This window comes from Stegostoma tigrinum, chromosome 26 (genome assembly GCF_030684315.1).
Source record: "Stegostoma tigrinum isolate sSteTig4 chromosome 26, sSteTig4.hap1, whole genome shotgun sequence".
Taxonomy (NCBI): domain Eukaryota; kingdom Metazoa; phylum Chordata; class Chondrichthyes; order Orectolobiformes; family Stegostomatidae; genus Stegostoma; species Stegostoma tigrinum.
The window spans coordinates 50,076,615-50,090,491 of NC_081379.1; the positions used below are offsets into that span (position 1 = coordinate 50,076,615).

Consider the following 13,877-nt stretch of genomic DNA (forward strand, 5'->3'; position numbering starts at 1 on the left):
TGGAGTTCCACGAAGAATTACTGGACAATATAAGTTCAAAGAAAACGAATGAATGGAAGGAGGAAAATGTCAGCTGGAATCGGGGTGGAGGAGTTCAGTACAGAATCACAGAATCCCTACAGTGTGGAAAGAGGCCATTCGGCCCATCAGGTCTGCACTGACTCACCGAAGAGCCACCTACCCAGACTCAGCCCCCCACGCTATTCCCATTGTCCTACTTTTACCACAGTGAGCATACCCAGCCTGCACATCCTTGAACATTATGGAACGATTTAGCACGGCCTACCCACCTAACCAGTACATATCTTGTGAGAGGAAACTAGATCATCTGGTGGAAATCCACGCAAACACAGGGAGAATGTACAAGCTCCACACTGACAATAACCCAAAGATGGAATCAAATCTGGATCCCTGGCACATGAGGCAACAGGGATAACCACTGAGCCACCATACCACCCAGTCATAGGCTGTTCCCAATTGTTATTGGTAATATATTTCAGATGCACGATTTTTGAAGTTGGTTGGCTCGCCGTGCTGGTTTGTTGTTCTGCAGACGTTTCGTTACCATGCAGGATAACATCATCAGTTTGGCCTCCATGTTTTCCTTCCTGTCTGGTTTTTAAACTCTGGAGTCCGTTGAGCTGGACTGCCTCACTTCCGGTTTTCCTTTGTAGTGGAGTACATATGGGTTCGAGTTCAATGTGTTTATTCATGGCTCGTGGAGTGCCAGGCTTCTGGGAATTCCCTCACCTGTCTCTGTTTAGCTTGTCCCAGGATTTCGGTGTTGTCCCAGTCGAATTGGTGGTTCTCCTTATCCATGTGGATTCAGATGAGTGAGTACTGGTCATGTCTTTTTGTAGCCAGTTGGTGTTCATGTACCCTTGTTGTCAGTTTCCTTTCCGTTTGTCTGATGTAGTGCTCCTCACAGTCTCTGCAGGGGATCTTATAGATCACATTGGTCCTGTCCATGGCAGGGAGTGGGTCTGCAGTTCGGGTGAGCAGTTATCGTACGGTTGATGTGGGCTTATGCGCCACTCTGATGCCCAGCAGCTGTAGGAGTCTTGTGGGTGGTTCCAATGTACTCCTGATGTAGGGTAGTATGATGAGTGTGTTGGGGCGTACAGTATCTTCCTGATGTTGTTCGTGTTCTTCTGACTCAGCTTTTTGGGTATCCATTATCCTTGAAAACCTGAAAGAGGTATCCTTCTTCCTCTTGCGTAGTTTTATGTTGTTGTGGTGTGTTGTTGCCCGTTTAAATAGTGTTTGCACGCAGCTTCGTTTGTGTGTGGTGGGATGGTTACTGTTGAAGTTTTTGACACATGATTTTTGGCACAACGCTTTTACAGAAAACGACAGTACCATTGTCTACTTACAAAAATTAACCCTATCAGCCTTCACATAATTCTGGTGAAATCTAAAAAGCTTTGTATCCCTGAAACATGATTTTTAGCCCCTTGTATTCTCATTCTCCAGATATAAAAGCCAACATTCCATTATCCTTGTTGATTACAAAATTTGCTTGACAGCAGAACACAGATAGTGGTGGTAGAAGGTTGTTTTTCAAACCGGAGGCCTGTGACCAGCCATGTGCCACAGGGATTGGTGTTGGGTCCACTACTATTCATCATTTTTCTAAACAATTTGGTTGAGAGTTTAGGAGGTGCGGTTAGTAAGTTTGCAAATAATACCAAGATTGGTGGAATAGTGGACTGTGAAGATGGTTATCTTGGAATGCAGTGTGATCTTGATTAACTGGGCCAGTGGGCCGAGGAATGGCAGATGGGGTTTAATTTAGGTAAATGCAAGGCATTGCATTTTAGTAGATCAAACCAAGGGACGATTTGACTTATAAAATTCTAATAGGACTAGACAGGGAGGATGTTCCCGATGGTGGGTATGTCCAGAACCAGGAGTAACAGTACCAGGATTCGGAGTAGATGATTTAAAATGGAGATGAGGAGACATTTCTTCACCCAAAGAGTGGTGATTCTGTCGAATTCATTATCGCAGGAAGCAGTTGATGCCAAAACATTGCATGTGTTCAAGAGGCGACTACATATAGGCACTTGGGCGAATAGGATCAAAGGTTATGGGAAGAAAGCAGGATTAGGCTATTGAGTTGGACGATCACCCATGATAGTGAAGAATGACAGAGCAAACTGGAGGGGCCAAATGGCGTTCTTCTGCTCCTATGTTTCTATGTAGGACTTACACAGTCAATGGTAGGGCCCTGGGGAAGGGGGTCACGGCCTGGCGGCATTATTGCTGGGCTGTTAATCCAGAGACCTGGGTAACGTTTTGGGGACCTCAGTTCAAATCCCACCACTGCAGATGGTAGAATTTAAATGCAATAAATATATGGAATTAAGAGTCTAATGGTGACCATGAATCTATTGCCGTTAATTAGAAAAACCCATCTGGTTCATTAACGCCCTTCAGGGAAGGGAACTGCCTTCCTTACCTAGTATGGCTTATATGTGGCTCCAGACCCACAGCAATGTGGCTGACTTATAACTACCCTCTGGGCAATTACAGATGGGCAATAAATACTGGCTAGCCAGCAACACCCTCATCCAGTGAACGGATTTAAGAAAATGTTACAGAACAAAGAGATCTAGGAGTACCGGTTCATAGCTCCTTGAACGTAGAATCAACGGCAGACAGGGTGGTGAAGGCGGCTTTCAGCATGGTTACTTTCATCGGTCAGAGCATTGAGTCTTGGAGTTTGGACATCTTGATGCAGTTGTACTGGATGTTGGTGAGGCTGCATTTGGAAATCTGCTGTGCTTTTTCTAGCAATTTCTGTTTTTGAAATGTCTGTTTAAAATTGTTTTGGCTCATTTGCTTTAATGTTTATCACTGACTCCAAATAAAGAACACTGGAAATAAAGAGAAGTAATGTCAAATTAGCAATTTATTGTAAACCACTGCTGTACTCACATGGAGAACAAGTGTGCTTCGGGTGACACGGTCAACAGGTTTATACAGAAGAGCTGGAGAAAGACAGAACAGTAAAATAAGCAAGATTTTCAAAACAGTCAAAACTTAAGAAAAATAAATCTGTGAAATACAATTTCTCACCTATCTTACTTAACAATTCCATTTTTCTTCAACATTTCGTTTTCCAATATTCATCCCTCCTGTAACTGAAATACCATTTCAGAGGCATTGCAACCTCTGGAATCTCAACATTCACTCATGCATGTGTCATGATAAGAATATTGGCAAGTTATCTAACAAATTTATTACTGCCCATCACCTAGAAGCTACACATGCACATTGTGCAGTACTCTATAGGAAGAAGAAATACTAGCAAACTGCATTACAATCTGAAGGAAGCAAAAATTTTAAGTAAATCACAGAATCACACAGTACTGAAGAGGTCCTTCAGCCCACTGAATCTGTACCGCCAAAGATATAATACCTACACTGTGCCACTTTCCCACACTAAGCCAATAGTCTTGAATGTTTCAAAAGTTGTGACGTTTCCCACCTCAACAGCCACCCCAGGCTGTACATCCCAGATCCCAACCACTGTCTGGATGAAAAAAAGCTTTTCCTCAAATTCCCTCTAAACCTTTCACCTTTCATTGTAAAATCATACCCACTTGTTATTGACTAAGGGGAACAGTTGCTTTTTATTCACCCTGTCCATGTCCTCATAATTTAAGCTATTTGGACCACTTCAAGCCCTCTGCTCAAAAGAAAACAATCTGAACTTTTCCAGCAAAATCTTCACCGCTGAAATACTCCATCCTGGGCAAGCCCCTGGTGAATCTTCTTTGCACCCCCTCCAGGGCATCACATCCTTCCTATAGTGTGATGACCAGAACTGCACATAGTACAGCAGCTGTAACATAACCAATGTTCTGACAGCTCCAATATGACCTCCCTGCTCTTATAATCTACGCCTCAACTGAAATCCTTCCTAACAACTATACAAAACTGTCCTGCAATCTTCAAGGATCTGTGGACAAGCACAAGATCCTTCTGATCCTGAGTTTCTTAGTGTTTTGCCATTCACTAAGTACTCCCTTAACTTGTTCTTTCTTCCAAAGTGTATCACCTCACATTTCATTTATATCCTCCTTTAAGCCTAACACGTTCCTCTACACCATCATTCACCTAGCCAATCTTTGTGTGATCTGCAAACCTGCTTATCATCACACCCATATTCTCATCTACATCACTTATGAATATCACAAAAAATAAGGGACCCAGCACTGATCCTGCACTTAGCCACTGCACACTGGTCTAGTCACACAAACAGCCTTCTACTATCTACCACTACCATGGGCCTCCTCTCACTAAGCCAATTTTAGATCTAATTTGCCAATTCATGAGAACATCCAGTAACTGGCACCATCTTTCTTACTTTTTACCACTTTGGAATATCAGTAGTAAATATATTTGAGCAGAAAGTTTCCATATGGTGTCACTGCTTGAAGGTTACGATTTAAAAAATCCAAGAAAGACAGCACCAGTACCTAGTTTCAAAATGCTTCCAAAAATGAAAACCAAATTTAATAATCATTACTTTCCATTTGTCCCAATCAAAAATACTGGAATATCCTACCTTCCAGAGAATTCTTAGTGCTTTGATCTTTCAAGTCTTTTGTATTCCTGACTTTTAAATTCTGAAATAAAAATAACAATAAGCTTGTAACGACTAGAAACTTTTAACTTTAACAAGATTAATTTAACAGGGGGATTGAGTTTAAGAGTCGTGAGATCTTGTTGCAGCTCTATAAAACTTTGGTTAGACCGCACTTGGAATACTGCGTCCAGTTCTGGGCGCCCTATTATAGGAAAGATGTGGATGCTTTGGAGAGGGTTCAGAGGAGGTTTACCAGGATGCTGCCTGGACTGGAGGGCTTATCTTATGAAGAGAGGTTGACTGAGCTCGGTCTCTTTTCATTGGAGAAAAGGAGGAGGAGAGGGGACCTAATTGAGGTATACAAGATAATGAGAGGCATAGATAGAGTTGATAGCCAGAGACTATTTCCCAGGGCAGAAATGGCTAGCACGAGGGGTCATAGTTTTAAGCTGGTTGGTGGAAAGTATCGAGGGGATGTCAGAGGCAGGTTCTTTACGCAGAGAGTTGTGAGAGCATGGAATGTGTTGCCAGCAGCAGTTGTGGAAGCAAGGTCATTGGGGTCATTTAAGAGACTGTTGGACATGTATATGGTCACAGAAATTTGAGGGTGCATACATGAGGATCAATGGTCGGCACAACATTGTGGGCTGAAGGGCCTGTTCTGTGCTGTACTGTTCTATGTTCTATGTTCTATGTTCTAAGATTGGCAGAAGCAGACGAGCATCTGTCAGAAAGGTAGTGAATTTCTGGCATGTGTCCAGGATAGTTTCCTACAACAATGTGTCCTTGATGCAACAAGAGGACAAGCAAAATTGGATTTAGGAACCAGTAATTAGCCAGATTAAATCAGTAGCTTAATTGTGCATGAATACTTATCAAGTAGTGAGCATAATATGAACGTGTTCAACGTAGCTTTTGTAAATCAACTATTACAGTTTTAGATTTAAGTAAGGCTGACCTTAATGAGATGAAACAGACACTGTCTACAGTAAACGAGGAAAAAGTGCTAATGGGTGAAACAACTAAAGAACAGTGGAGGATGTTTAAAGAAACATTTAACACAATACCAACTAGTTTATACCCTTGAGAGGGAAAAACTCCACTTCATCGAAAAAAAAAGCCAAGAACAACTAAAGAAAGAACGAACAGCATAAAAATAGAAGAAAGGGATTACAAAAGTAGAAAAAGCATCACAGATTCCACACTGAATGGAAAGATACAAAGGCCAGCAAAAGGCCACAATGCAACTAATAAGAACTACTGAAAGCAATTATAAAAGGAAACGTGCCAGGGACATTACAACCAAAAGGAAGAAATTTCACAGTTACATCAGGGAAGGCAGAGGTCAGGAGCAATACGACTGAAGACTGAAAGATGGGGATATTGCCAATAATTACTGGGAGTGGCAGACATGTTGAATAATTACTTTTGCCTCAGTTCTTAAAGTAGAAAAGGGAGATAGTCACAGGAAGTCACAGGAAATTAACAGTGGATCGGGAACAGGGGCTGAATAAAATTAATGTAAGTAAAACATTGGTAATTAAAAATGCGAGGAAACTAATGTAATGAAAGGTCGACAAGTCCCTAGGGCCTGATGGTTTCCATCTGAGGCTGTTAAAGGAAATAAAGGAGCACATTTTAGCTGCCCTAATTATAATTTTTTAAAGTTTCCTAGATAGAAGACTCAGTTTTCTGGATTGGAACAGTGCAGCTGTCACTCTCCTTTTCAAGAAGGCAAAAGACGAAAACGAGGCAATTGCAGACCAGTTAATCTAACATCTGTGGTGGGAAAATTGCTGGAGCATATAATCAAGGATATACATTATCAAAGGGAAATGGAACATCTTAAAAATTTTCACTTAATCAGAGGCAGCATAGGTTCATGACAGCTGGGTCATAGCTGAAAAATCTTACTGAATATTTTTGAAGAGATGACTTAGGGTAGTAGACAAGAGAATGTCTATGAATGTTGTTTATATCGATTTCTAGAGGCATTTGATATAGTCTCGCAGAACAGACTGTTCACCCAGGCAGAAGTTCAGGGAATGGGGGTAAATTATTGACATGACTGGGAAACTGGTTACGTGGCGAGTGACAGAGAGCACAGACACTGTAGATACTCAAATTGGCAGGATGTGGTCAGAAGTATCCCATGAGGATCTGTGTAAGGGCCTAAATTATTCACATTATTTATTAATGACTTGGAAAGTGGCAGAGAAAGTCATATATCAAAATTTGCTGATGACACAAAGTTAGACAGCATTGTAGACAGTGTAGATGATAGCATAAATTACAATGGGATACTGATAGACTAATCGAATGGGCACAACTGTGGCAGATGGAGATCAATGAAAACAAGTGTGAGGTTATCCATTTTATACCAAAAAAGGAGAGTTCAGGTTACTTTCCAGGTAGTACAAAGTTAAATTCAGTTGATATCCAAAGTTACTTGGGGGTTCTGGTGCATAGATCTTTAAAATGCCACAAAGAGATGAAGAAAATAGTCAAGAAAGTTAAAGGAATAATGATCTTTGTATCTACAAGACTGGAGTATAATGATACTGAAGTTGTGATGCAATTATACAAAACACTGCTTAGACTGCCTTTGGAGTACTCCGAGCACCACACTTTCAGATGGATATGTTCACCATGGAAGGAGTACAATGTAGGTTTACAAGAATTATACCTGGACTTCGGAAGTTATGAGGAGCTATCAAACAAATTTGGCCTTTGTGTTTAGAATTTAAAGGTTAAGGGAGTGACCTGATTGAACTCTTCCAATCTATTAACAGTAAAAGATAACAGGGTAGATAAAGATAAACTATTTCCACTGGTTGTGGATTCTAGCTCTTAGCATTCAGTGATTGTAACGAAGTCAAACTGGTGGACTTCACAAAATGAGTTTTGTGATTAGGGCACATTGGTCATCCAGGGGTTTTGCAAATGGAGATGTTGGCGAGCAGTTATGTGTGGCGGCCAAGACTGAATGCAGACATAGCTGCGTTGGTGGCTCCAGCAAGGCCAGGACAAAAGTTATAACAAGCAGCTCCGCCACATTCATGGGAATGGCTGGGGGAATCCTGAACTTGGTTAAACTTCGACTATATAGGTCCTTTCATGGGCTCAATGCCCTTAGTCATTGTGGATGCCCACTCAAAATGGCTGAACATGCATTCATCAAACAGGGGACAACAGTAGAAAAACTGTGTGCATCTTTTTCAATACATGGACTCCTATGGAAAGTGTCAAAATGTTGAGTAGTAGGGAATTTGAGTTATTTCCTAAAGTCGAATGGTATTCGACCTATAAGGACTGCTCCATACGATCCATTGTCCAGTGGCCTGGCAAAAAGAGCAGACCAGACTTTGAAGGCAAGCTTAAAGAAACAGCCCACAGCTTCACTAGAAATCAAACTGTTCCAGTTCCTGTTTGATTATAGGACTACCCTCATGCAATAGGAGGAATAACTCCAGCAGAGTAGATAACAGGGAAAAGACTCCGCACCAGGTTAAATTTGATCTTTCCAGACCTGAAGAGAGGGAATGGGAGTTTGCTGAAGCCGCACCAGGAACGCCAATGCTAGACACAAGACTCTGCTCAGCAAGAGAGACAGTTTACTTTGGAACGACGTTTGGTGAAGGAGCCATAGGAATGGCCCTGCATGGGTGAGAGGCATGGACAATGCGAAGTCAGGTCCAGCGACGTATGAAATTCAGGTAGATGCAACAGTCCTGAGCAGGAATATGGGCCATATGGCAGCTGCGAACTCACAAATGGTGCAGGAGCAAAAAGTGCACGGCTCCTCAACTGCCTTTCCAACTGTTCCAGAATCTGTAGGGTTCTGTCAGGCTCTCTCCGTCAAGCGTTAAAGATACCTCAGAATCTGAGATGGACACGGTGGATGTTGCTGCCTCATCCCTTTTGCACCTCAGGAAGAGAGTAAATTTAATGGAGGAAGCTGACCTGGTGCTAAAACTCCCCAGGAGGAGCTACAAGAAAAAAAGAACTGGCTGAAGTCCTTGGACTTAGAATGAGGGATACAGTAATTGTAACGAGGTTGGCCAGGCGGGACATACAATATGAGTTCTCTGATTGGACCAGATTAACAGGCCCAATCAGGAAGCCCTGCCTGACAGATAAGAGCAGGAGTGTCAGACATCCTGTTCACGCTGAAAGCTGGGTCTGAAGGAGCTGGCTGGGTATCGAGAACTCTCCACACATAAATAAAGGATGACTTGGTGACAGGATATTGGCCTCTGTGGACTTGTTACAAGGGACACTGACTGCTAATTAGCGCCCGATTGTTCAGGAGAGATGTTAGGAAGTACTTCTGCACACAAAGGTGGTTGAGGTTTTTAAAGAATCCCTACAGTGTACAAACAGGCCCTTCGGCTCAACAAGTCCACCCAGATCCTTCCTCCTATAAACCCACCTAATCTGCACATCCCTGAACATAGCCAAACTACCTAGCTTGCACATCTTTGGACTGGGAGGAAACCGGAGCACCCGGAGGAAACCCACGCAGACACTGGGAAAACGTGCAAACTCCACACAGTCATCGAGTGTGGAATCAAACCGGGGTCTGTGGCACTGAGAGGCAGCTGTACTAACCAGTGAGCCACCGTGCCCCCCTACTTTGATTTATTATCCTTGTTTGGAACCCTCTACTATGAATGGCAGTGAATGTAGCATCAGTAATTAATTTTAAATCTGAGAAAGACAAATATTTGTTAAGCAAAGGTATTAAGGGATACGGGCCAAAGGCAGGTTTATGGAGTTAGGCCACAGATCCACCATGATCTCATTCAGTAGGCTCAAGGGACTAAATATCTATATTCCTACATGAAAAAGCATTATAAAGTGGGTAAAAAATACAAGGAAGAAAAAAAAGTAACCATAACAAGCATTAATAGGTATTATTCATGGATGAAGAGTAGGAAAGCATGCAGCTTTGATAGTGAGGCATCAGTTAAACTAGAACACAGGTTTACACGTATGCTACACAGTGGACGTAACATGTTAAATAAAGTTAAACAATCCCATTACCACTGATTTGATTTGATTTCATTTATTATTATCACATACTGTGATATCGTGAAAAGTATTGTTTTGCATGCTATTCAGGCAAATCATGCCTTACATTAATTACATCAGGGTAATAGAACAGAATGCAGAATATCGCGTTACAGTGACAGAGAAGGTGCAGAGAAAGCTCAATTTTAATATATGAGAGATCTATTCAACAGTCTGATAACAACGAGGAACAAATTGTCCTCGAATTTACTGGCACCTATTTTAAAACTTTTCTATCTTTTGCCCAACAGAAGAGAGTGGAAGAGAGTATAACGAGATAGGACAATTCAAAATGCTGTAGTCCTCACACAATCAAATGTGAATGGTGGTGGGCAATAAAACAACCAACAGAGGAGGTTTCACAGAGACGTCCATCCCCAAAATTGAAAGAGCCCAGCGTATATCAATGCAAAATTAAAGGTTGCATTTGCAACCAACTTCAGTCAGAAGCGCCAAGTCGATGAACTTTCTCAAACTCCTGGGCAGGCCCATGGAAAGACAGATATCGATCACCATACAATTCACTATAGAAGATCCTGTGACAGAGTTGAACACATACAGCAAAGGTCATGATAACACATCAGCAATAGTACTGGACCACAAATCTTCAGAATGAGTTGGGCACCTAACAAGTTACTTTACAAGTACATGATGGATAAGAAGATAATTACGGGAAAAGTAGGTCCCATTAAGGACCACAGTGGTAATTTGTGGAGGGGTATGGCAGAGGATGTCGATAGGAAACTACTTTGTGTCAGTATTTACGAGTGAGAAGAATGATTATGGGTTGAGAAATTAGTACCAAGAGGAGGTTGTGAGTGGTCTGTGAGGTTTAGAAGTAGATAATCTTTAGGGCTAGATTAAATGTATCCCAAATTATTGAGTAAAGCAAGGGAGGAAAAGGCAAGAGCACTGGCAATAATTTTCAATTCCTCTCTGCCCACAGGAGACATGCCAGAAGACTGGAGGGCGACCAATGTAAACCAGGAAACTACAGATGAGTCAGTCTAACCTCAGGTGGAAAAACTACTGGAAGCAATTCTGAGAGACAGATCAATCTCTGCCTCTCAATGTGCAGATGAATCAAGAACAGTCACCACAGTTTTGTTAAGAAGCTTTAGATTACAGGAGGAAATAGATAGGCTGGTCAGATGGGCTGATCAGTAGCAAATGGAATTCAATTGGTTAAGTGTGAGGTGACGCACATCAGCAGGGTAAATAAGGTAAGGGAATACATGATGAATGGGGGGATTCAAGGAGCATTGAGGATCGGTGACCCAGGTGTGCATGTCCACCGGTCCCTTCAGGTAGCAGAGATAACAAAGTGTGGAGCTGGATGAACAAAGCAGGCCAAGCAGCCTCATAAGAGCACAAAAACTGATGTTTCGGGCCTAGACCCTTCATCAGAAAAGGATGTTACGTTCAGGTAGCAGAACAGATAGAACAGCAGAACACGGGCAGCATGCAGCCTCACAGTGCCAGGGACCCGGGTTCGAGTCCAGCCTCGGGCGACTGTTTGTGTGAAGTTTATACTTTCCCCCGTGTCTGCGTGGGTTTCCTCCGGGAGCTCCGGTTTCCTCCCACAGTCCAAAGATGTGCAGTCTAGGTGGATTGGCCATGCTAAATTGCCCATAGGGATGCGTAGATTAGGTGGGTTATAGGGGGCTGGGTCTGGGTGGGATGATCCAAGGGTTGGCTGTTGGTCCAAAGGGCCCATTTCCACCCTGTAGGGATTCTATGTGATTCTAGATAGAATGGTTAAGAAGGCATACAGGATATTTACCTTTCTTAATCGAGGCAGAGTTGAAGAGCAGAGGAGGTGATGCGAGAACTGTTTAAAACATTGGTTAAGCTACAAGTATTGTGTACAGTTCTGGAATCCACATTCTAGGAGGAAGGTGATTTCACGCAAGAGGACGCAGTGGATAGATACCAGGATGTTGCCCGGGCTGAGGGGTTTCAGCTATGAGGACAGATTGAGGGTGCGGACTTGCTCACAGAGCTGGCTTTTTCTCATTCAGATGTTTTGTCACCATGATAGGTGATATCATCAGTGGAGCCTTTGATGAAGCGGTGTTATTCTACTCCGTGTGGAATTCATACTGTTTGGTCCATTATGATGTGTACTGCTATTTCTGGTTTTGATGTAAGGCTTAGTATAAGGGGTCCAATTCTATGTGTTTGTTGATTGCATTATGGGTGGACAAGCATGGGAATTCCCGTGCATGCCTATGTTTGGCTTGGGCTACTATGGTTACTTTGTCCCAGTTGGACTGATGACTTCTCTGTCTGAGTGTCCCAATATTAAGGAGAGTTCGTCATGCTGTTTTGCTGCTAGCTGATGTGCATATATTCTGATGGCCAGTTTCCTTCCTATCTGTCTGATGTAATGTTTCTTGCAGTTGTTGCATGGTATTTATAAACAATGTTGGCTCTACATGTTGTGGGAATGGGGTCTTTATTCCTTGTGTTTGTCTTAGAGTGGCTGTGGGCTTGTGGGCCGCCATGATTCCTTGTGGTCTTAGGAGTCTTGTTGTCAGTTCCGATATGTTCTTGATACGTGGCAGTGTGGCCAGTGTATTAGGATGTACTGTGTCATCCTGTTGTTGTCTATTTAGTAGGTATCTGCGGTTGAAGTTGAGGGGATATCTGGTTATAGCAAGGATTTTGTATGGGTGCTGTTCCTTTTTCCTGCATAGCTCCAGAGTGTTGCAGTGTGTTCTGGCCCGTTTAAATAGTATCATAATGCAGCTTTGTTTGTGGGCAATGGTGGTTGCTGTGGAAATTGAGGATTTGATCAGTATGAGGAGCTGTTCTGCATCATGAGGTTTGAAACTCCCCGTTGGTCATGCGCTCAACATTAACATCCAGAAACAGAAGGTGATTATTGTTTTCTTCTTCCCTTGTGAATTTAATCTTGCAAACACGCTCTGATGAGATGGTGGGTCTCCTCTAATTTGTTGCATTTAATAATGACAAATGTGTCATCTACGTACTGGATCCACTGTTTAGGTTGAATGCGGAAAAGGTGGCATGTTTTACACTTTGCATGACTGCTTCTGCAATGACTCCTGAGAAGGGTAAGCCCAATGGCGTACTGTTGGATTATTTGTATACTTGACCATTAAAGAACAAGTGTGTGGTGAGGCAGAAGCCCAGTAGTTCGAGAATGTTGTCATTGCTGATTGAGCTGCTGGTCTGTGTTGCTGCTTCCTCTAGTAATGTCAGCAAACACACAGGATTGGACCCCACATACAAACCCATACAGATCAAAACCAGAAATGACAGTACTCACACTAACGGACCAGACAGTATAAATTCCAAGCAGGGTAGAACAACATTGCTTCATTAGAGGGTCCACTGATGATGTCACCTAGCACGATGATGAAACATCTGAACGAGAACAAGCCAGCTCAGCAAGGAGGTCGACAACTTCATCCACAACCCAAGCTACAGACCTTGACAAAACTTTGAATGAGGCCAGACTGGATAGACAAAGGTTGTTTTCCTTACAGCAGAGCAGACTGAAGTGGGGGTCATGGCTGAGATGCATTAAATTAAGAGGGCATAGACAGGTTGACAGGAAAAATAATCTTTCCTTAGTGGAAGGATCAATGATCATGGGCACAGATTTAACGTAAAGGGAGAAGATTAAAGAGGATGTCAGGATTTTTTTTCATGCAGATGGTGTTGGGAATCTGGAAATCACTGCCTGTAAGGTGGCAGAGGTAGAAACCATCATAACATTTAAGACATATGCCGGCGATGCCATGACATACAAAGCTATGGTCCAAATGCTAGAAGATAGATTAGAATAGCCTGGCAGTGGTTTTTGACAAATGCAGATTCAAGAGAGCCTTTTTTTGTGCTGTAGATATCTATAATGCTAACAGCAACTGCCCATGACATCAAGGCAGCAGTTAACCAATACGGGCCCCAAGGAAGTCAAGCAAAATTGACATCAACAGAAATCAGGGGGAAAACTCCATACTGGTTGTAGTCGTATCTAATGTAATGGAAGAACCATCATAGTATAGAATCCCCAGAGCGTGGATACATGCCATTCAGCCCAACAAAGTCCACACAACCCTCTAAACCCTCCGGGCATCCCACCACCCTATCTCTGTAACTCTGCATTTCCCATGGCTAACGCACCTCATTTACATATCCCTGAATACTGTGGATAATTTAGCATTATCTATCCACC

At 42.6% G+C, this 13,877-nt stretch overlaps 1 protein-coding gene across 2 annotated transcripts in view; it reads right to left on the reverse strand.

Annotated features, from left to right (window-relative positions):
- The window catches only part of si:dkey-91m11.5 (PH_BCR_vertebrate and RhoGAP_Bcr domain-containing protein), a 613,456-nt gene that overhangs the window by 396,463 nt on the left and 203,116 nt on the right, over window positions 1-13,877 (reverse strand). For both annotated transcript variants that reach the window (XM_048555997.1, XM_048555996.1), the window contains 2 exons: window positions 4,577-4,637; window positions 2,941-2,993 (listed from right to left, as the gene is read on the reverse strand). In XM_048555997.1, coding sequence (XP_048411954.1) covers window positions 2,941-2,993; window positions 4,577-4,637 — 114 coding nt within the window. The remainder of the gene's footprint in view (window positions 1-2,940; window positions 2,994-4,576; window positions 4,638-13,877) is intronic.